Source organism: Sodiomyces alcalophilus (assembly GCF_042370955.1).
Source record: "Sodiomyces alcalophilus JCM 7366 unplaced genomic scaffold ACRALscaffold_6, whole genome shotgun sequence".
NCBI lineage: Eukaryota > Fungi > Ascomycota > Sordariomycetes > Glomerellales > Plectosphaerellaceae > Sodiomyces > Sodiomyces alcalophilus.
The window spans coordinates 653,139-670,712 of NW_027263537.1; the positions used below are offsets into that span (position 1 = coordinate 653,139).

The 17,574-nt window shown below is 55.9% G+C and overlaps 9 protein-coding genes across 9 annotated transcripts; 5 read left to right on the plus strand and 4 right to left on the minus strand.

The window, feature by feature from the left end:
• Positions 1–987: 987 nt before the first annotated feature.
• On the plus strand, positions 988–2,547 carry ACRALDRAFT_1069973 (uncharacterized protein; the record flags this gene model as incomplete). The annotated part of the gene is made up of 2 exons (XM_071017719.1): positions 988–1,085; positions 1,290–2,547. The coding sequence occupies 2 exons, from the start codon at positions 988–990 to the stop codon at positions 2,545–2,547; spliced, it is 1,356 nt and encodes a 451-aa protein (XP_070873102.1).
• Positions 2,548–2,589: 42 nt separating this feature from the next.
• ACRALDRAFT_209535 (uncharacterized protein) lies at positions 2,590–2,999 on the plus strand (the record flags this gene model as incomplete). Its single annotated transcript, XM_071022719.1, has 3 exons — positions 2,590–2,683; positions 2,707–2,841; positions 2,923–2,999. 3 exons carry the CDS (start codon positions 2,590–2,592, stop codon positions 2,997–2,999), a joined length of 306 nt encoding a protein of 101 aa, XP_070873103.1.
• A 264-nt stretch (positions 3,000–3,263) lies between these two features.
• Positions 3,264–5,263, minus strand: ACRALDRAFT_2066401 (uncharacterized protein; the record flags this gene model as incomplete). The annotated part of the gene is made up of 4 exons (XM_071022081.1): positions 3,264–4,543; positions 4,878–4,941; positions 5,032–5,102; positions 5,206–5,263. Coding segments are annotated over 4 exons (1,473 nt in total), but the record flags the coding sequence as incomplete, so codon positions are not given.
• Positions 5,264–7,346: 2,083 nt separating this feature from the next.
• On the plus strand, positions 7,347–8,331 carry ACRALDRAFT_2020950 (uncharacterized protein; the record flags this gene model as incomplete). The annotated part of the gene is made up of 8 exons (XM_071020038.1): positions 7,347–7,380; positions 7,416–7,444; positions 7,498–7,518; positions 7,559–7,641; positions 7,667–7,829; positions 7,862–7,901; positions 7,960–8,112; positions 8,159–8,331. 8 exons carry the CDS (start codon positions 7,347–7,349, stop codon positions 8,329–8,331), a joined length of 696 nt encoding a protein of 231 aa, XP_070873105.1.
• Positions 8,332–8,384: 53 nt separating this feature from the next.
• Positions 8,385–10,813, minus strand: ACRALDRAFT_2020951 (uncharacterized protein; the record flags this gene model as incomplete). Its single annotated transcript, XM_071020039.1, has 19 exons — positions 8,385–8,396; positions 8,446–8,482; positions 8,540–8,802; positions 8,843–8,886; positions 8,919–8,952; positions 8,979–9,015; positions 9,049–9,090; positions 9,134–9,193; positions 9,225–9,316; positions 9,350–9,402; positions 9,426–9,480; positions 9,506–9,665; positions 9,701–9,953; positions 9,977–10,000; positions 10,063–10,081; positions 10,128–10,473; positions 10,510–10,613; positions 10,659–10,774; positions 10,801–10,813. The coding sequence occupies 19 exons, from the start codon at positions 10,811–10,813 to the stop codon at positions 8,385–8,387; spliced, it is 1,764 nt and encodes a 587-aa protein (XP_070873106.1).
• A 54-nt stretch (positions 10,814–10,867) lies between these two features.
• Positions 10,868–12,283, plus strand: ACRALDRAFT_209537 (uncharacterized protein; the record flags this gene model as incomplete). The annotated part of the gene is made up of 10 exons (XM_071022720.1): positions 10,868–10,929; positions 10,969–10,977; positions 11,021–11,227; positions 11,258–11,282; positions 11,348–11,448; positions 11,483–11,541; positions 11,580–11,923; positions 12,021–12,031; positions 12,062–12,093; positions 12,192–12,283. 10 exons carry the CDS (start codon positions 10,868–10,870, stop codon positions 12,281–12,283), a joined length of 942 nt encoding a protein of 313 aa, XP_070873107.1.
• Positions 12,284–12,329: 46 nt separating this feature from the next.
• Positions 12,330–12,852, minus strand: ACRALDRAFT_2020953 (uncharacterized protein; the record flags this gene model as incomplete). Its single annotated transcript, XM_071020040.1, has 4 exons — positions 12,330–12,440; positions 12,482–12,590; positions 12,623–12,751; positions 12,782–12,852. The coding sequence occupies 4 exons, from the start codon at positions 12,850–12,852 to the stop codon at positions 12,330–12,332; spliced, it is 420 nt and encodes a 139-aa protein (XP_070873108.1).
• Positions 12,853–13,210: 358 nt separating this feature from the next.
• ACRALDRAFT_1014038 (uncharacterized protein) lies at positions 13,211–14,726 on the minus strand (the record flags this gene model as incomplete). Its single annotated transcript, XM_071014726.1, has 3 exons — positions 13,211–14,299; positions 14,399–14,618; positions 14,686–14,726. Coding segments are annotated over 3 exons (1,350 nt in total), but the record flags the coding sequence as incomplete, so codon positions are not given.
• A 457-nt stretch (positions 14,727–15,183) lies between these two features.
• On the plus strand, positions 15,184–17,058 carry ACRALDRAFT_2124786 (uncharacterized protein). Its single transcript, XM_071023886.1, has one exon. It carries the CDS (start codon positions 15,266–15,268, stop codon positions 16,640–16,642), a length of 1,377 nt encoding a protein of 458 aa, XP_070873110.1. The 5' UTR covers positions 15,184–15,265; the 3' UTR covers positions 16,643–17,058.
• Positions 17,059–17,574: the final 516 nt, after the last annotated feature.

Sequence of the window (17,574 nt, forward strand, 5' to 3'; positions counted from 1 at the left end):
ACTGAGGATAATGGTATATTAGTGGATGAAGAAATTCGTGGAATAATTTAAGATGATTAGAGAAAAACTTGGCTGTGGGGGTGGGTTGGAGAAGAAGAGCGACGGGAGAGGGGAGGGCCGCAAGGAATTTCGATGAGGCTGCAAAGAGGTGACGGAGAGATGATCGTCGTCGTCGCCGTGGTGGTGGTGGTCACTACGATGTACTAGTCCACCAGGACAGAAACTCGGTAGCAGACCGTTCATGGCAAGCGCATATGTACTTGGGTGGGAGTGATGCCGTAATTTAAAGCTACCGAGGTCTCCACTCTTATGCGAACAAAGTACATGACGACACACCGCAGATTAGTGGGTCCACTGGATCATGGCGATGCGACTGGACCCTAGGCCGGCATTTGCGAGGGAAAAAGGAAACGAAAAAAGAAAAGAAAAACGGCTCAGCTAAAAGGACCAATATGAGACTAGCTTCTCCTTTAAGCGATACATTGATGCGAGGCTGATGCCGAGGCCGAGCAGGTAGAGCTGAGCCAAGAGAGCGGGACAACGCTTGCGTCTGTGTTGCGGGATTTGGTAGTGCGAGACTGATCTGATAGTACCGTGATAACAAAGACCGCAAAGTGGTACCTACGAAGTACAAACCAAATCTCTGAGATTAATCGCTCGAGTGTCCGAGCCCAAGATACGTCATCCTCAGCCCCTGATTGCTTGATACATACCATAGAGTCAAAGTACTACCAATTCATCTAAAGCACCGTCGCACGGCGCGTCGACCGCATGCGACATTTCCCTCTCGCTTCTTCTTAGCGCAAATCAGGCCAAGCGTTTAGGAGAGCGCCGTTTCTTAGGACAAGAGGTTTTCCAGAGGGTTTTGTATGCCATGTAATGCAGCCGTACTCCTAGCGTGCGACTAACAGTCAATGAATGGCGTCGCGCACGTCCACGTAGCACTGATTGGATTGGGACACAGCCCGCCCAGATCAGCTGAGGGATATGCAGGAAAACTGCCCAAGTGTGTTCGTGACCCAGGACCCCCCAGTTATTAACGGTGCAGGCGGGCGGCGTCACCGCCGAAAGCCGTTTGAGCGGCGGTACGCTACATTGAAGCCTCGACTAAGTTTTCCCCTATGCCAATTCGCCAATGGACCAGCTAAACTTTTCTTTGAAGAATTCCATCGTCGAACGAGCTCTAGTAAGGTAACTAGTTGTGTTGTCGTGGCAGGACGACAGACCGTTAATTGTTCTTCGCGACGAACATGTGACGGAAAATGATCCACTGGCTTATGTCATACAAGGTACTACGTACCTACCTGGACCACCCGGCCCGATAGTGTCTCCGGCCCGCCCTTCAGCCGACATCGGTCCCCGACCTCCAGCTTCCCCAGCTCCCTCCCATTGCCTTTTTTCTTCCGCAAGGTAGCTCCGCATATCTCGACCCCCGACTCCCGACTCCCTCCACCGCTCAGCCAAATGCGTACCCCGCCCCTCCGCCTCCGTCTCCACCTCCGTCCCCGTCATCTCTCCCCCGCTCGACGATGTTTCCCCAATTCCAGCCGCATCGTCGACCTCATCCAACATGACGAGGAACATGACACCTCTCCCGCCGTCTTGAACCACATCCACCTTTCTTCTTCCCAAGACCTCTTCCCTTCCTACGCCGCCGCCTCCGAGATCCAATCCCAGATTCGCCAGGTCTTCCTGTCCTACAAAGCCGCCGCCGCTGCCACCCCCGCCCCGTTCCCCGTCCTCCTCTCCTTCACTCCAACACCGACATACACCCTCGGCCGCCGCCAGACATCCATATCCACAGCCCAGGCCTCCCGCCTCCGCCAACCCCTACGCGTCCCCCTCCCGCTCCCCGGCAACCACCCCCCCGAAGCGACAGCGACAGACGCCTCCCCGCCACCACGAACAAACACAAAAGACTACATCCCCGCCGTCATCGAAACAGACCGCGGCGGCTTAACAACCTACCACGGGCCCGGCCAAATCGTCCTCTGGCCCATCCTCGACCTCCGCAGCCCCCTCCACACACCCTTCACAGTCCGCCGCTACGCCCGCCTCCTCGAAGAAACCACGAGCGCCCTGCTCCTCGACCTCGGCATACAAACCCACCTCTCCGAAGCCGACCCAGGCGTCTGGGTCCGCCGGACGGAACAAGACGGGACCGAAAATCAAACGGACCAACAGGGAGACAGACCCCCCGGCGCAACAGACCGCAAGATCGCCGCCCTGGGCGTCCACCTCCGCCGCCACGTCACAGGCCTCGGCACAGCCCTGAACCTCGACGTCGCCACCCGCGGCCCCGAGTCCGTCAACCCCTGGGCCCGCTTCGTGCCGTGCGGGCTCAACGGCAAGGGCGTCACGAGCGTGCGCGACCTAACCGGCGCCGATCGCTGGCCCGCCGCCGTCGCAAACCCAGGTGGCACCGCCGTGGCCTTGGCCGAGGACATGGCGCGCCGCTGGGCTGCTGAACTGTCGTCGCGCCTCGGCCTGGGCGGCCGGGTCCGCTCTACCAACATCGCCGTGGAATCCATCACCACTGTATCTTGACCAGTGTGCTGTAATAGGCCCGAGGCCCTTCCCTTCCACACTATGGATGTTTCTCTTGACCTCCGTCTCGGCTGCACCATGAGTTTGTGCTTCGCAGAAACACAAGGCAGCGGGACGTCACGATACGGCCATACTTGTTCCTAATATGATAATTCACAGCCTCGTTGGGCCACTCCCATGAAGAGGTTCATCTCCGAAAAACGATAGACATCAGCTCGTCGCATTCACGACCGTTGCAACACTTGGCCCAAGAAACGCTAGAGCAGCTATTGAGACGCTCCAAGATAAAATACTGTGCATTATGAAGTCTGGGTGTAGGATACCCACCGATTCGTTTCGATACTCAGAAAATAGTACATGATGCGATGCTTCAAGCCGCTGAGCGACATCACACGTCCTCACTCGGTTTCGAACGCTCCAAAGTCCCGATGCCTCCATTATTACCGCCATGAGCACTCATATCCCGAGAACCCGATACGTCACTCTCCCTTCTGAGCCATCGAGACCCCTAGAACCCCAAACACAAAAAGTCGATCCGCTAAACACTTGACCTAGACTGGCCAAAGTTCCCATCACGAGCCATAAGATGCATATATTCATAACCATGCTGGGCCTCAGCCCGCCTAGTCGACGGCCCGCTGCCGTCCAATGCTCTTCGTTCGGTTCGTTGCCCTCGCCGGCGATTGCGCCACTTATTGAGTAGACCTGAGCCTAGGCTTCTTCTTGTTGTTGCCGCTCCTCTCCCTCTCCACCACGTCATCGTCCGGCGTCCATTCCTCGGGATGGAACTGCGGGTTGTTGTAATGCGCTTTGTTGAAGTGGCTGTTCTTGAACATGGTTGTTGTGAAGCCTGGGTTGGGAAACGAGTTTTGACTCAACAGGGACCGTTCCAAGGGGGAGTTCTTGAGGTGGAAGCACTGCGAGCTGAAACGCAGCTGGTAGTCGACCGTCTGACCCGTCTTGGTCGGGTTCGCTTGGGTGCGGGGGGCAAGAGGTGGTGGTGGAGGAGGCGGAGGATGCGTCTCGGCTGACGCAGCCGGCGGCGGCGGTTGTGGCTGAGCCGCTATCACCGGTGGCATGGCCGACTCGGAAAAAGGGTTCATCAACCAGGGACTCTGGGGTGAAACGCTGAATGCATCGTGCATTGGTGAGGCGGTTGTGGTCGGCGTGGCCACGGATGCGGATATAACGGAAGGCGGGCCGCCTAGTCCGGGAAGCCGAGCCAGCTCGGCGTAATCTATTATGGAAAAGTCATGCAAGGAAGGCGGGGCCCCGGTGATTTCGTGATGGTGGGAAAAGGTAACTAGATTCACCTGCACATTTCCGGCCCCGGGTGGAGGTGCAGGACTTGCTACTGGTATGGCTCCAGCAGCTGCGAGTGAGAGGGGAGAATCCTCATGCGAGCCCTTATAGAGGATGTCGTAGTGGCCAGGTCGGAATAGCAGGTGGATCATTGGGCCCAGCGTGGCCTCATCTTGTCCGGTGGCTTCCTCGGGAAAGCGGTAAATGTTGGCTTGAGTCCCCGGGGTCCGGTCGAGATAGGCTATTTCGAGGACGAAGCCGGCGGGCTTGAGGAGGATGCTGGTGAGTAGGGTGATGCCAACATGGTCGATTTCCTGGTTGGGGGATTCGATGTTAACGTGGCACCAGTGCTGAAGACCGGCCCCATCGTCGAAGAAGGGCTCAAACTCGTCGGCGTTGCCCTTAAGCCAGGAGCCGGCAAGAAGTCGCATGTGGTACACGATGGCGTTCGAGCATTCAGGGTCATTGAAACGTTCGAGCAGGTGGGCCATGGCGGTGGGGGGATCGCGTGAGAGCGGGACCATCTCTTTGAGCAGGGTCAGTGTCTCTTGGACCATGTCCTCGAACAAGTCGAAGTCGTATCCGCCGACACTAGTAATGTAGTTGTTGAGGCTTTTCAGACGGGCCAGTTCCTCACCAAGCTTATCCGCATCGCCGGTAAGGATGAGCTGTTCGAAGTAACTGAAGGCGATGGCTGTGAAACTGCGTCAGCAATTTTTCCCTCTATTTACCATTGGCGAATGCGTTGCGAGGGGTCTTGAAAGAAAGAAACGAGGGGCCGGTAAGAGGGAGGGGGTCGTCACGTATAAAAAAGAGAGATGACGCCTCGTCGCCTTCACAAGTTCACAGGCTGTTTTGTTTTTGTTGGTGCAGTGCAAGACTCGGGGATTATTGCGCTCCCGAATACCTGGTCGTCGCAGCCCATTCTGTCGTACAGCTGCTAATGCGGTGGCAGCGGGACATGGAGTTGGGGGGTATTGGAAGGGATGTCGATGTCATCTGCAAGACAGAATCACAAAAACGCTCACCTCTCCAGCCACAGTTGCCGTCACCTCGGACCGGTCGAAAGTGAGAATACGTCTGGGGCAAATTCTGTACGAGGAGGGAGAAAGAAGCTCTGGTCAGTCATTGTACGGCGCACGACGGGGGTCGGGTAAAACATGAGAAGGGCAGTGAGCATACCACTGTCTTTTCGACGTAGACGGGATCAGCCTTCGCATACTCGGCGGTGATGACATTGCTGCTCAGCTTGTCTCCCACCAAGGGTCCCTATTTTTCTCGTTTCGCACAGGTCAGCAAAGCTTGCGTCGAAGAAGCGGCTCGGAAGAACAACAAGAGAGACGATGTTCGCTCAACTTACCTGAAGCTCCGGCTGGTAGTTTTCGGCGGCAGCTTGCTGAGCGGCAAGGTCATCCTGGGCAGCGGCTTCGGGAACGGGGTCGCCCGTCATGTCGGCTGAACCACAGTGATCGTGATAAGGCGAAGGCGCAGAGGGGACGGGAGCCGGGGCAATTTGTGTATTGGCGCACGAGTCGACTGAGGGCGGGTTGCCGGTGGAGGTGGCGGTAGTCGCGGTCGTTGTCGTGTCGACGGTAATGGCAGTATGAACAGTACAGCAGGACGAAGCGGCCGAGGCAGCAGGGCTGGGTATGTTGTGATCGTGAAGAGAGGCGAGGTTTTGGCCCTGATTCTGGTCGTGGCCGAGATGTTGGCGTTGCGGTGATTGCTGACGGTCGCCGTGGGAAGTCGGCGATGGCCACGGGTAGTGCGGATGCTGGGGTTGTTGATTTTGTTCCTGGTACGGGTCCTGGTACTGGTCCTGGTCCTGCGGCAGCTCTTGGTGGGGTTGTTGGAGTTGGAGCTGTATTTGAAGCTGCTGCTGCTGCTGGACCTGGGAAAGATAGGGATGATGCGGGCGGGTGAGTGAATGGGAAGGATGAAACGAAAGATGGGAAGGATGGGAAGGATAGTGGTAGTGAGATTGGGACGGGGACGGGGATTGGGATTGCGAATAAGTACGAGTATGAGAGTAAGAGTGGGAATTGGGATGGGGATAATTATGCTGGAGGTGCTGCTGTTGGTGGTTTGGGTAATGGTGCTGCTGGACGCTGGGACTGGGGAGGAGTACCTGTGAGAGCCCGCTATTGCCGCTAAAATTGGTACTGGTGGCGTTCCCGCTATTGCCGTCGCCGTCGTCGCCTGCACTGGCTGTAGGCACAGGCGATGCGTCCTTGGGGGAAAGAGTACCCGATGTTTGTACCTGGACGGATGACGAATGAAGAAGGGGCGACTGCGACGAAGGCGATGATTGATGGTAATGGCGACGGTGCTGGTACTGGTGTTGGTACTGGCGCTGGTACTGGTACCGATGCTGAGAATGAGGCTGGTGATATGGCTGGTGACTTTGTTGCCTGTTGGGGTAATGGGTAGTGCCTTCCTCGGGGCTCGTCGTTGTACGTGTACCCGGCTTTGTACCCAGACTTGTACCTGTCCTTGTACCTGTCCCGGTACCCGTTCTGTGCGTTGGTCCTGCCGCTGCCACCACACCGGCAGTATCTCCTGGGGCTCTTGGAATTGCTGTTCTTCCTCCTGCACCGTCTCCTCCCTCCATCCATTCTCTCTCTTCTTGCCTGCTAGAAATATACGCACTTTCGATATTTTCGACCGCTGGCCGACCTCCTGAAGGATCACAGTTCACTGGAAGCTCGTACAAAGGCCCGCTTCTTGGCCCAAGGCCGGTGGACGCAAATCCGGGCCCAGATCCGGTGCATGACCCCGAGTCCGATCTCGAAGCTGACTCCTCCCAATCGCTGACTGCCCCGCCACCTGCCACCAGCAGTCCAATCGGCGACGGAGCCAGTCCGTAAACCGACAAGTCTCCTCCAATCAGCCCTCGTGTCCCTCGTGTCCCATCATACTGTACCTGGGGTTGTGATGAGGACGACGGTGATGACCCTGCGGCAAGACTGTAAAAGGCCGCCGCGAAGGCCGTCGGCTGTGGCTGGGACATGGACATGCCTTGTGCCTTGTGCCTGGTGTTTCTGACACTTTTGAGACGGTGCGCTTGTTCGAATGGTAGTCGGGGTGGGTGGTGGAGCTTCACCAACGGCACATTTGCCCTCGCTCTTCGCTGTTTCTGTTCCGGTTCTTGTCGTCAACTGGTGTCTCCTGCACCGGCCGCGGAACTTTCCCTGCTTCGTCGCTCAACATCCAGAGTCCAGGTGCACTCGGTGTTTTTTTTTTGTCGTTTTCTGAAAGGGGTTGACAGTTTCCCTCTGGTCGATTGATCCAAACAGGAATATTGCAACACCACGTAACGCTTCGACTGGCGCTTCTGGTCAGGTCACCTGGCGACAGCAAGGGAGAGTATGGCCAACAAGAAAAGAAGAAGAAAGCGAAATGGAGTAAAGGTAAGACGTGGGTTGATGTGTCGGGGAAAGAAATCAAAAAGAGAATAGCAAGTCATGGAAGGGAAAGAAGGGCCATAGGTGTGTGGGATGACGGGGGATCAGCGAGATTTGGGGGCTGACGGTTGAGGGCTAACATACGAAGAAGGTCTCCAAAAGGAGAGCAACGGCTTTTCACACACTCGTATGTGACACGCACTACGCGCACTACACGCCCACGTAATTATGACCACGGGTCAAGGGCCCTCTGGTCTTGACAGCGGTTCCTGCTGCTCCCGCCCCTCCAGATGCAGCAATCCTAGCCTGTCTCCCTCGAGCAGCCGGTCCGGAGTGTCGGACAGCTCGACGCCACGGCCCATCGCACAGCACAAAGCATAAGCACAACGTGCAGTGCAGTTCTTCTGCACAAGGATGGCTGCACCGCGCAAACCCGGTTCCGAGACGCCGCGTGTGAGCAGCCCCGTTACCGACCAAACTCGGCTCTATCCAGTGTCCTTGTCATCGAAAGACGAGAGACAAAGGACGAGAGACGTCCAGTACATCACCTGGGACCCCGGGTGCCGATACCTACACGTACTCCAGTACCTGTCATGGCGCGGAAACAGAAGCAGCGTCCGCAGTCTAGCTTGAACACTTTTCAATCCCGTGCCCCACACATTGTACGTTGTATTTTCGGCCGAAGATTTCACTCCATAATGTCAAGGGGCCCCGGGGTCGGATCCCCATACAATGGGAAACCCCCTGTCTGTTCTCCTTTTCCCTCTCCGCATGTCGACGTCGTCCCCCTTGCTCCTCGGCACCAAGACCAACGACCAGCACACGGGCCTGCTACCGGGGCAGGGTAGGGTCTCACAGGGTTGCCACCAACCCCGATCATGTTAGTCCTTTGCCTTTGTCACCAGTACGAAGTATTCGAAATTGCTTCGTAACATACAACGTACATATTACCGGTCTTCCAAATCCCCGTATGAAAATCCTGCTCCTGGATGATGCGAACCGGCACGAGACAGCAGCAGGATCCGTGGTCATCATAAGGTTCGTCTTTGTGCCGAAACCAAACGGAAATTTCCGGTGAAACGACGGACAGGAATGGGTATGCACACATGTCTGTGTCTAATTGTCGAGAATTTACCATTCATGCTGACAGGACCAACGCAGGAGCACTGCGTTTTTTTGGATAGAGGTGAACGGAAATGTTCTCCATAGCGGCCTCTATGCTGAGATTCCTTGTACACATCCAAGGGCACCTTGGCACGATAGTACGTTGTATGAGGTGCAGAAACATAATCTCCGCCCATGGTAGGGTATCGCTCTGGACGTCCCCGCTAATTTCAGTACACATCTCGTGGAGTCTCCATCTCGTGTGAGTGATGGTTGTGTGGTATCGGGCGGGGGTCTGCCGTTGGCAGCATGTTTCAAACGAACTTCCGCTATGGTCGTTGGTGGTCGCATCGCCAAGAGCCTGCCCGTTGTCCGAGTGGATATTGGGACTTCGAAATCCTCCGACCCCTATTACCATTGGGGATCCCTTGCCATTGCCATCCTCCTCGCAAGCCAGTCTGCGAGACAGAACGCCATCAGACAACCCAGCATCGCATCAGGGCCGGCACTGGCCTACCGGTAATACATACTCCACACATCAACGCACCACACACACCACACGCACCCTCCACGGCGCGGTTATGAGGCTTTTCGACTAATCCATGAGGCGACAACCCACACGCAAATCCACAACATCGCAACGCAGAGTTTTAAGAGGCTTGCACGGAAATCTTTTTGTCCGAATATCCACCTCATGGCCACAGACACCAGCATCCCGCAATTGGCCTGAGAACTGCATCAGAGAATCGCCCACTAGGCTCCCGGCAGACAGTTACCGTGCCTGGGACCGGGCCTCTATCTTGGTTCGATGCCGCAGGATATTGAAGTAGACGACCCTGTCAGCCATTTGCAAACGACCAGCTCTACCCATGCACCATCCCGAGACCAAATTGTCTCGGCCCCCAATCCAATGCTCTTGTGAAATGAATGACTTTGTTGAAATACAACAATTCCGGATGCTCAGAACCAGAAAAGTACCATGGAAAAGACACAAACGCCATGGAACGCGAGAACCAATCACCTGTTTGATTGAGCGAAGGCCAGGCTGGCCAGACGACGACCACACACGCGAAAGCAAGTCAAATGGATAACCGCTCCATCGTCCATCGTGCCGGCCGCACATCTACAATGGCAAAGTACGGAGGCACGTCCCGAGCTTCAGCCACGAGCAGAGCCGTCAACTGGTTAGGCCAGCGAATCAGTAGATGGGGACGAAGCAAAAAGGAGGCCTTCGATGTATGAAGTAGGAATACGTACGAAGTATGTGAGTGGGAACGAACGCTTCCGCACTTCGGACCCTCGGACAAGCTTCCTTTGCGAACAAAACAAAGAGGGCGCCCAACAGAACAAGGGGGGGGTGGCCATAACAATTGGCCGCAGCCCTACCTGGTTGATCGGCGGCATTGATCGTAAGCTTTCCCCAACACGTCACCCACACCCTCGCGACGATCGCAAAGTCGATGTTCCATCCACCGGATTGACCTGAAGCAAACGAACAATGGTTGTTCCGCGGGGCTTGGAACACCACCCTACCGTTTTGACTACGGCTTCGGTCAGGGGCACGCGTCAAGCTGTCAGCAACCAGCCAATTGCATCCTGGCAATGCCGGGTTGTGTTACGGGCAATGGTCGCCAGGAAGCGGACTGAGGACGGGGAGGATTAAAAAAGGAGCAAAAAAAAGAGAAGAAGAAAAAAAGAAAAAAACAAGAAAAAAAGCCTTGACGCTGGGCGAAGGACATTTTGCCCCTGAATGACTTCGATAGGACAAACAAGCGACGCGCCAACCACATGGTAACGGGTGGCAAGACGCGGTCTCCTTGGGGGAATCAAGGGACGCTGTTCCGAATTTGGCGAGGCGGCTGAGAGGTGAGGCCGAGTCCCGGGGGCTCTGTTTCTCGTGCATCCCGACGACACTTCTTCATCGTCCCGCGTCCTCCCAAGACATTGGTATCGACAAACGGCCTCCCTTCCACTCGCGGGAAAGGCAGCATGGAGTGCCAACGGCTTCCATCTCGCACAGTCTCGTTCTGCCTCGGCAGTATCCTCGTCCGAGTCGCTCTGGGCCGCATCCTTGGCGGCCCATGCCCAATGTCTGTACGTTGTAATGACGGTCTGACTGCGGACGGACAATCAGACAATTCCTACCCCGGACAGCAGATGGGCCCGCCAGCGGTACATTTGGCCCGTTCCCCATCCGCCGATCTGATTGACAGGGCCGTGCCAGTCTGCAAGGGAGGGGTCTCGAAGCAATGGCCACTGTAGTGTACAGAGGAAATAACTCGGCCCCGTAAAATGGCTCACCAGAAAATAGAAGGGCAATGTCGGAATTTTGGCAGTTGGAGGAGCCTTTTTCTGCACGACACGACGGATATCCAACTCTGACGAAAGAAGGGAATGTCGAGTAGTACACAGCAGCACTACAACCAGACTGTCCTACCTCGACTTCTTGCCGGCATGATCTGGCACCCCCCCTTCCTTTGCGTAGGTTGCAGACCATTCACGGCGGAGATATGTCTACAACGTATACGCTGCTGCCACCCTGCACTGGAAGGATCTTCGACCCGTCCTCGACGTCCTGATTACAGTCCGACCTTCCGTCTCTGGTGAACAGCCTAGCCACCAACGTGCCACGGCTGGTCGCTATACGGAGACTGCTCGATTACCAAGATGCCTCGGTTCAGCCAAGTGGCCTGGTCGTTCCATCCTCGACCTATCGCCTCGGAAAAGTTCCTCTTGGGTTTCCATTACGACTACGTAGCAAGGATGTCTCTGGCAGTCCGCTTTTTCCCCTTCCTCAACCATGTCCGAGATAAACAGCGTTCCACCTCGGATGCGCAACATGTTTATGACACGTATCATACATTGCTTTGGTGTCTGACTAAAACAAAGATTGGATCTAGGTTGGAAGAAGTGTGGCTCATGTGGGTTTGTTTCTCCTTACTTGAGCATTTCCATTGCCTGGTTGCGAGGTCGGGTCCCAAGCCGGGTAGTTGCATCGTCTGGTTCTCCATTGGCTGACACTGCGGTTTCTAATGCCGCTCCTTGATTCTCTGCGACTCCTGAATCGGAGAGAGGACCAGAGAAGACTGCAGTATGATTTTTCTTTTTCTTCCTCTAACTTCTAGGGCCCCCTTTACCTTGCTTCGCTGCCACGTCGTGGTGTCTCCCATGGTTCACGGTCCCGGTGTGTATAACGCTTTACATGACATTGTCGGAGACAAGCAGTTGGCGGGAACGGATGGTTCTACAGTTCTACAGTCCAGAACGTTCCCGTGTCTGCTTGTGACCCTTCCCTACTGAGTACTCTTCCCTACTTGTCGGCCATGTTCTCCTGCGTCTCTACGGATATGCACCTCGCACGAGACTGGAAGAATCCTCTTGGGAGTGGTGTAAGTCTAATGGGTTGGTTCGGCGGAAGTTTCCTTCTGATGGTTCCGGCCTTGGCTGTCATGGATCGCGATGGCTGGGTTTCACGGCAGTGGGTGGCAGAAGCGGGCTTGGGGGACAAATACCAGGCTGGAAGTGTCTGCAGAGGCGCAGATAGTCCTCTTATGCTTACGCTCTATGTGTCTTTAGTTTCCCTCCCTTATAGACGCTGATCTATTCGGCCAATGCCCGTGTTATGGGCTTCTCAACGTCAACTGCTCTTCCACGACATCATAGTCTGACAGGATGTGCGAGCCCAACTGATCATGTCCGACCAGATATACATTGGGCACAGAACACGAGAAGGATAGTGGAATAAGGTGCGTACGACATGACTCGTCGTTTCGGGAAAGATCTCTCTGGGTCCTTTCTTTTCTTTTGCTCTTTCCAGTCATGTCATACATATAGACATTTCTCTTTTGTCCGTCGTCGTTCTGCATCTCTGTGGCCCCGAGTGCGACGTGCGGCAAATTCCGACGAGGCAGCTACCCATCCCCTAGCCGTACGAGAGATCGGACCGGAAGGGGCTGCGCTTCGGGATTTCATTTATCTTGCTTGGGTTGGATGGGGGAAGTAAGGGCGGCGGACGGCGACATGCAAGGTGAACTTGAACATGACAAGGTCAATCTCACTCTCGGAAGCACGCATAAGACGACCCTGTTTTCGATTCTGTCATTTTGACTTGAAAACGGCATCACCCGTCCCATGGCGGATGGTCCCGATACATAGTGATGATGATCCATAACAACTGTCTGTTCCGCGTCCGCGTCTATGAAGCTGATCCATGTGGCGCGCGAGGCCTCTCTCCTCGTGTTCATCCGGCATCTTCCTTTCTCCACCCCCGGACGACTCTCCCCTCTGCTGTGAACAGACTGGCGCCGAGGGCGGAAGTGGCTGTTCGCCGTTTCACTGTCCCCCCACGCTCCATCCCGTCGTTGTCGCGCAAGACTCGGACTTGGGTATCCGGGCTGCGTTGTCAGAAGAGAGCCGCATGCAACGGCAAGCCACTGCTGCGCCGCGGGAACCCGACGCGGGATGTTCCATCAAGTCCGGCGTAACGTTGGGCCATCCGGGATCATCACCACCTCTATCCCCGAGCCAATGATTTCTGGTTTAGTGGTTGAATTTTGTCTTTCCTTCTCTCCGGGAAAAGCTAGTTCATGTCATGTCTTCGTGTCTCATTCGTGTAGCGGCGCAGTTACAGCAGTGACATCATCGCGAGGGTCTTTCTTTTTTCCCCCTTCTCAGTGAGCATCCGCCAGCTCAGCCGTGCTACGGAATTAACCGGGAGTCATCCTGTCCTACGCGGGCGCCGTCCCGGCCCCTCGACCGTGCCTTCCGCCCCGACCGAAACCGCCCCGCGTGGGCCTGGGAAGGGCACCCACGTATATATCCATGCCGTGCTCGTCCGTGACGAATTCACCCGCCGAGGAACGGAAGCCCTCGCCTTCCTTGAAGATGGCCTGGTAAATGTCGGAGACGGCCTCGGAGAGCTGTGCCATGGCGCGGATGCGGTGGGCGTCGGGATCCTGCAGAATCTCGAGGGTGCCCTGCTGCTCGTCGATGGTGCCGCGGATTCGCCCGTCGACGATGAGGAAGCTGAGGATGTCGCGGACCTCGGCCTCGGAGATGTGGAGCTGCGTGCCGATCCAGGCGAGGTTCATGCGGGTATACGGGGCGATGAGCTTGACGATGCCCTTGGTGCGCATGTTGCGGGTCACCTCGTCGATGTTCTCGGCGATGAACGGGTCGGCGAGTATGTCCTGGTTGTTCTGCAGGACGGTCTGGTAAGCGTGGACGTCGTCGCGTTGGTAGGCGTCGACGAGCTCGGTCATGGCGGCGATGCGGGGGTCGCTCTTGTAGGGCTTGGTCTCCTGGGACTCGAAGGGGTTGATGTCGGACCGCATGAGCATGACGGTGAGGAGGAGGTACTTGAGGACCTGGATGCGCTGGAGGGAGCCGGCCTCGTCGTAGTTGTGGAAAGACTCGAAGAAGTCTTGGTAGGCGTCGGCCCAGTTTTCCTCGCTCATGTGCATCTTGCCGCCGCACTCTCGGATGATGCCCATGATCTTGGGGTGCGGGACGGCCGACTTGACGCGAAGGGCGCGCTGGTACAGGCGTTTGAGTTGCTTGTTGTTCTTCATCTCGGCGTGCATCTGGATCTCGAGGGCGTAAATCTCGAGCGAGTAGGTGCCCTTGCTGGGGTCGTCGGTGCCGTCTTCGCGCTGGCAGGCTCGCTGGAGCTCTCGAAGTTTCTTGGACAGCGCGGGGTATTCCTTGCGGTCGAGGAGTAGTTTGGCCAGCTTGATGTTGGTCTTGAGCCAGAGCCTCTCGTTATTAGTGCTCTGGAAGCTCTGGAGGGTGAGCGAGTAGAATTTTTCGACACATCTGGACGACTGGGGCGAATCGGAGCCTTTCTCGACGTGGTCGAGTAGGTTGTTGATGGATTTTTCCGAGTAGTTTCTTGTCACGGCGGACTTGACGTATGTGAGAAGTTCGGCATAATGCTCGGCAGCCTGACATGGGGGTCAAGTCAGCAAGGGTTGACCAGAAGAAAAAAAAGGGGGGAAAGAGAGAGAGAGAGAGAGAGAGAGAAGGGTAGGGTGTTGGAATACCTTGTCATACTGGCCGAGCTTGAACTCTAGCTTGATTGCCTGCTTTAAGCCTCTGAACCCCCATTCACCCTTTTCCTGTTCCAAAGCAGGGACTCCGAGGAATTCGGCAATGGCATCTTCCGGGTCGGTAAGCTTCAGCTGTTTCGCGTTGTAATACTTGTTCTCGACATCGACATCGCCGGTATCGTCATCGTCGTCGTCCTCATACTCGAAATCATACCTGTTACGGTCGTCAGCCGTTCCATTCAGGTGCCAATGCCACTAGCTTGAGGAAATAGCTGACGTACTGCTCATCTCCCGAATCTTGCATGAAATCGTCGTCCGACATGGCGATTCAGGGCTCGTCAGAGGCTATGGTGTATTATGGTGTATCAATGTCGACAAGGCAGGACCTGTCAGAGAGTCCTGGGATGACCCGAGCTACAGGAGATATTCTCTAGTAAAGCGTATCCTGTACGAAAAGCTGTGCAGCCAGTGAAGCGAAGGTTGTGGACGACAATAGGTGAGAGTATGCGCGGCGAGGTTGAAGGATTGAGGATTGATGATGAACAAGGGAAGCTGGGAGCTGTGGAAGGCGATCCACGAGGGGCACGGGAAATCAGAGGTACATGTTCAGTGTACCGTGCCTGCCTTAGTATAGCCTATCTATTGGTTGAAACCCGCCCCACATGTCAAGGCAAGAAACGTTATCCCACTTTTCACAAGGCCAAGCTGCTGCCTTAGTCAGCGAACCCGGTCAGTGCCTATTGACCTTGGTTCTTGGTTCCTCATCGCCACCCATCATCATCCTTCTCCGAAATCGACACATAATCCACTCATCCATCGCAGTCGATTCTCCGTATCTCCCAACATAGATCGACCGGAACCATGGGCGGAGATTTGAACTTGAAAAAAAGCTTCCACCCGGGTCTGCTGAAGAACCAGGCCAGGGTTTGGGAGGAAGAGAAGAAGGCGCTCGAGGAACGCAAGAAGACACAGCAACGCATCAATGAACTCAAGGAAGAGCGGGCCCGCGAAGAAATCCAGAGACAGCTCGAAGCCGCTGGTCATAGCAAACGAGTCGATCGCGTCGATTTCCTATACAATGGCCCTACCGACGGGCAGACAGGGACCACGGAGGAGATGGAGGGCTACCTCCTGGGCAAGCGGCGCATCGACAACCTGATCAAGGGGAACGAGCACAAGAAACTCGAAAAGCAGGCCAGTCAAGAGAGCTTCATGGCGCTCCAGACGGCGAACACAGCCAGGGACACGGCCGCCAAGATTCGCGAGGACCCTTTGCTCGCCATCAAAAAGCAGGAGCAGGCCGCTTACGAAGCCATGATGAACGATCCCATCAAACGACGACAACTTCTAGCCTCTATGGGGATCGAGGGCGAGAAGCCAAAAGACAAATCCAGGCGGCGCGACGACGAGCGGAGGAGGAAGCGGCGGCACCGGCATGACGAGGACGACTCGGGCGACGACCGGCACCGCAGGCGGAGTCGACGGTCACGGTCGAGATCGCGGAGTCCACGGCGGCGCAGAGACTACTCCGACGGGGAGCGAGATGGAGATAAGAGAAGGAGGCGGAGGGAATCCCCCAGGCGCAGCAGACGATACGACTCGGAAGGAGACGACGATACAGTGGACCGCCGGCGCGAGAGGCGGTCCAGATCACCTCGGTCGCGGCGCGATGACTACTCCAGAGAAGACGACCGGTACGAGAGGCGCAGCGGACGACGGTACGACGGCCGAGACGGCAGGCGACACAGTCCTGGGGAGGAGAAGGAGGATGACAGGCTGAATCGACAAAGTGTAAGGGACAGGTCGCCCGAGTCACGACGTTCTCGCCACGTCGACGATCGGGAAGACGGCCGAGACGCGAGGTTCCGCGGGCGCGGGAACAACAACGGCAGCCGTTTCGCCGACAGCAGCGAAGGGCGGAATGGCGGGTACAGGAACGGGCACAGGAACGGCGAAAGCTCGTCGAGCAAGGCGGACGATGCGGAAGAAAAGGCGCGCAAGCTGGCGGCCATGCAGTCGGCGGCGACGGAGCTCGATAGCGTCCGCGAGAAACGGCTGGCGGCGCTGGAGGAGCAGGAGAGGGCCGCCCGGGAGGCGGACGACGAGGCGCGGAGGCGAGCGGCCAAGTACGGTGGGGATCGGGAGTTTACCAACAAACTACATCGCAAGGCTGGCGAGATGGGCTTGGCGGAGAGAATTGGACGCGGGCGGCAGGGCTATCAACGCGATGACGATTAGGGGGGCGGGTCTTTGGACGGTTTGCGTTTCCCTGCCTTGGCGTCAGCCGTCCACATGCTGCTACCTGGGCAAGACGCTGGTATCAAGGGTACGTTTACCCTGGCAACGGTCGTCTGTCTTCCGATGTGATGAGAGACAGCGTGTCACCCCTATCACATGCTTCGGGGGATAACATGTCCCGATTCCTTATTTCACCCCTACCTACCTAGTCTAATCAGTCTTGTCTTGTCGATATATATGCTGGAGGACCGAAATAACGACTCGTCATCTATACGAGCCACTATGTCTCATAGTCGGAATGCGAGGACGGCACAGATACAACACTGCGGCGAATACATCTGGCTGCTGGTTCGGCCGCACATGGAGGACCTTACCTACCAAGGTGTAATTAAAGCGAAACAGAGGCATTTGACGTCTTCCCAGGTCCCCGTAAAATAATACCTAATACATCGCCTTGTTGGTCGACTAACTACCCATTCGACGACAGCCTCACCTCATTCGCGCAACGTTGTTTGGGCCGTCTTGACCTGGAATACCTACCCCTGTCATGGTTGTTAAACATCAAGTGGCAGATCCCTCTCGGTGGTTATGTGGAAGTCTACATGTCTTCCTCGGTTCGTCCTGACGAAGCAAAGACATCAACCTCATGTAATCGATCTGTGTTGTAGTGTCTAGTACTCATATCGCTCACGATATTGGGAGCTCCGATAATGGAGGTTTACATACGGTACCTTATGGAGGTACTTGTGGGTCTGAAGATGCAACCACATAAGGTTGGCTTTGTTGATAGAGATACGCTCGGACCAAGTACCCACACACAGTGGATCCACAAAAGTTCCGAATATGTGTAGCCTCCAAGACGTATAGTGAGATTGTTGAGAATTTATCGTAACTTTTGCTTCATGACTGTACGTACCGATGGCTCAGGTACT

Excerpts from the sequence above, each read along its gene's own strand:
- ACRALDRAFT_2124786 (XM_071023886.1), top strand. The coding sequence starts at position 15,266 with ATGGGCGGAGATTTGAACTTGAAAAAAAGCTTCCACCCGGGTCTGCTG.